General features: G+C 38.8%; 1 protein-coding gene across 1 annotated transcript in view; it reads left to right on the top strand.

Moving 5' to 3' along the window:
- WRN (Werner syndrome, RecQ helicase-like) overlaps positions 1-3,267 on the top strand; it is a 142,863-nt gene extending 139,596 nt beyond the window's left edge. Inside the window, 1 exon segment of the mRNA XM_012648552.1 lies at positions 3,136-3,267. Within this exon segment, the coding sequence (XP_012504006.1) occupies positions 3,136-3,267 (132 nt within the window).
- The last annotated feature ends 252 nt before the right edge of the window (positions 3,268-3,519 follow it).

Raw genomic sequence — 3,519 nt, 5'->3', positions numbered from 1 at the left:
ATCCTCCTGCCTCAGCCTCCCGAGTAGCTGGGACTACAGTTTCATGTGACTAATTTTTGTAGAGATGGGTTCTTGCTATGTTGTCCAAGCTGGTCTTGATCTACCCTCAAGCAGTCCTCCTGCCTTGCTGTCCCAAAGTGCTAGAATTATAGGTATGAGCCACTGTGCCTGCCCTCAGGTTTAATTGCTAAAATGGTAAATAGCCATAGTTATAAACCTACATTATTAACAAGAGCTCTTTGGGGTGCTCAATGATTCTTAAAAGTATATAAGAGTCCTGAGACCTAAGAGGTTGAGAACTGCCGATATGCTGTTTTATTATATAGAGGTATCATGAATTATTTATCTGACATAGTGTTGGACATTAAAGTTGCTTCCAATTTTTCTGCTATTTTAAACAGAGCTGCTTTAAACTTTAAAAAAAAAAAAAGAGACAAGGTCTTGCTTGCTGTGTTGCCCAGGCTGGAGTGCAGTGGCTGTTGGCAGGCACGGTTATAGCACACTACAGCCTCCAACTCCTGGGCTTCAGCCTTTCAAGTAGCTGGAATGACAGGTGCACGACACTGTGCCTGACTATTTTAAACATTCTTGAAATGAAATATGGCATAGTCTCATGCCAAATACATAGCCAAAGAAGGAGAGAGAGAATTATTTTTGTTGCTGTTTATCTTATCACCTGTAGTCTTACCTGTAGTGGACTTTACGCCTTCCCAGCCTAAATTCTCTCTTTCTCCATTTCCTGTGGCTCTTGATTTTTGTTTGGCTTGGCTCCAAGGAGTATAATTCGAACCTGGATAAGGAATTTGCACCTATGACCTCATCTAAGCTTGTCCCTGGCAACAGTGTTTGGCTCTGGGATAGGCTTCTGACATGCTGAGCTGCTAGGTAGTGCCTTTCCTGAAATCAGCCCTACCTCTGAATGTTTCAGAAACATGGAGCATTACTTTCCCTTTACGTTAAACCTGTTTGAATGAGGGGTTTTTTGTTTTTAGCTTCCATTTGTGTTGTTGTCACAACAGGACAGTGATGTGATTGATAGATCCCTAACAGACACAGAAGACATGAAGTTCTTTTAATGGCAAAGGATATGGAATCTCAGAGATAGTTACATGAAGTAGAAAATAAGGCAGCATGCTCCCTAGACCTTCAAGTTCTCCAGGAGTTCTGGTATCTTCAGTTTTCCCCCCCTCATTCCCTTCCACCCGAGGGTGTTTTGGAGGCTGTATGTACCTACCTGACCACCAGGTGCAAGTAGCTGATAAAAAAACCACCTTGGCACATTACAGAGTGTTTACTACAAGGTACTGTATTAATTACTTTCTCTTCTGTGTTATGTGACATTTAACCATAGAACTGTGGCCACAGAGTCAAATAAAGCCCTGACAGTTATTTAGAATTCAAAAAAGCTGTAGCCCTTGCAGATAGTTACAATAAGAAAAGAATACAGGATTCTTCGATTCAAATAGGTTGCATAGAATTAACTAAGACCACGAAGGGATCCAATGGAATGAACTTTAAAAGTAGTTTTAGAGCTAAAAGGATGTTTCACTCTCTTATGGGAAACAGAGAGATGCAAAACCACAAGAACAGGAAGGTTAGCTATACAGTCTTGATGGGGCTGCAGACCTCAGCAATCTCGGCCATCAGAGAAGGTATCCACAAGACTTTGGTTGTGAAGGCAATCCAAAACATTTGAAATAACAAACTTGTTTCCTTACTGGGTAAATGTGTTTAAATCTTGGGAAAATGTAGAAAAAGTTGAATATAGAACAAATTTAAACCTTTGGTAGTAATATTTTAGGATTAAGGAATAATAAGTACACTTGACATTTGAACATTTGTAGTGCTTGAGATAATTTATCTTATTCAAGTAACAGGTTACCCTTTGTGACTCCAGTATAAAATGTATCATTAACAAATAGTATATGCTTATGATTTTTAAGTAGAAATCCTGTAAAGTTTGAAACATTATTGCAGTATTTAATATGAATCTTTAACTTTGTTATTGCTTAGAAGTATCATCAAGGTTACTATTAATAGTAATAATTAGTAAATAATTAACACTAATTGTTATTATTAACTAATAGTAATTATTTTCCTTAGAACCAACCCCAACAAAAATCAAGAGCCACAGGAAATGTAGAGAGAGAATTTATGCTGGGAAAGCGTAAAGTCCGCTACAGATAAGACTACAGAGCTTTAATTATTTCTGAGAGAAATTAGTAAAATGTCAGCCTCACATCCAGCTTCATTTTCTAAGTCAATTTAAAAAAAATTGAGATGTACTTATGATAAACATTTGTGTTTATAGTATGCAAGACAGCACACTAGTTGCATAAAAGATGGAATGAATAGAAAAAAAATGCAACGTGGATCCATGCTTAAGATTTACTCTGAAGAATTAAAAAATTTCACAAAAATATTTTCCTACAGGAAGCAAAACATTAAGAAAACATTTCACGTAAGAAAGAATTGAAAGACAAAAAAAGAGATGAAAAGAAGAAGCCATAATATTGGCTATCATGACTAATAATTTATTAGACATTTGCTACGTGTTAGTTAACCTTCTACCCTGAAGACATAGAGTACAATAGTCTCTCCTTATCCCAGGGGATACATTCCAAGACTCCTAGTGGATGCCTGAAACTCAGGTTAGTATCAAACCCTGTATATATGTTTTTTTCTATACATACATACCCGTGATAAAATTTATAAATGACTCTGCTGGACAAAGGGATGATTCACGTCCTGGGCAGGTTGGAGAGGGATGGGTTGAGATTTCATCACGATACTTGGAACAGCGCACAATTTAAAACTTAGGAATTATTTCTGGAATTTTTCATTTAATATTTTCAGACTATGGCAGGTACCTGAAACCATGGAAAATGAAACCATGGATAAGGGGGTAGGAGGACTACTGTCATGCATGCGTCTATTTGTGTAAACAGAATATAAAAATGAGAAAAGAGACCTCAATATATGGATATGTAACCAGGTGAGATTAGGAGTCAGGTGGTACTTTCCTTATTTTCTTGAAGTTTGACTAAACTTAGAATTGATAGCAAAAGGTACTAAATGCCTCAAATTCCAAATTCAGAACATTTCTGTCTATTCATACAATGGTGCCTTTTTTAGCAGAGCTGCCACTACCACCTCTCCTACGTCCTCTACCTGTGTAAGAGGAGTACGGGTCTGAGAGAGAAATTAGTTTACAAGAAGACACGGTTTGTGGAGGACAACGAACCTTTCATCCTCTCTTTGCCATGAGAGAGGCGGCTTTTCATCCTTATTCCTAGAGGACCGAAGGTGTTGGAACAGTGCACTGGGTGGAGGAGTGATCGTCTCTGAAAGCTTCTGACCTGGGGGTCCAGCAGGGCCCCCGATGTCTTGGCCTGAGAGTGTACATGCCAAGGGGGCAGCCTGCCACCCACCACATGTCACAGCAAGGATGCCTGACCTCCCTAGGGGTTGAGGGTACCTCTTGGAAGGAGCTGGGTTTAAAGGTCATCCTTATGGTAC

The sequence above is a fragment of the Propithecus coquereli genome, unplaced genomic scaffold, assembly GCF_000956105.1.
Source record: "Propithecus coquereli isolate 6110/MARCELLA unplaced genomic scaffold, Pcoq_1.0 Scaffold29, whole genome shotgun sequence".
Classification (NCBI taxonomy): Eukaryota; Metazoa; Chordata; class Mammalia; order Primates; family Indriidae; genus Propithecus; species Propithecus coquereli.
This window is presented reverse-complemented; position numbering and strand designations above follow the sequence as displayed.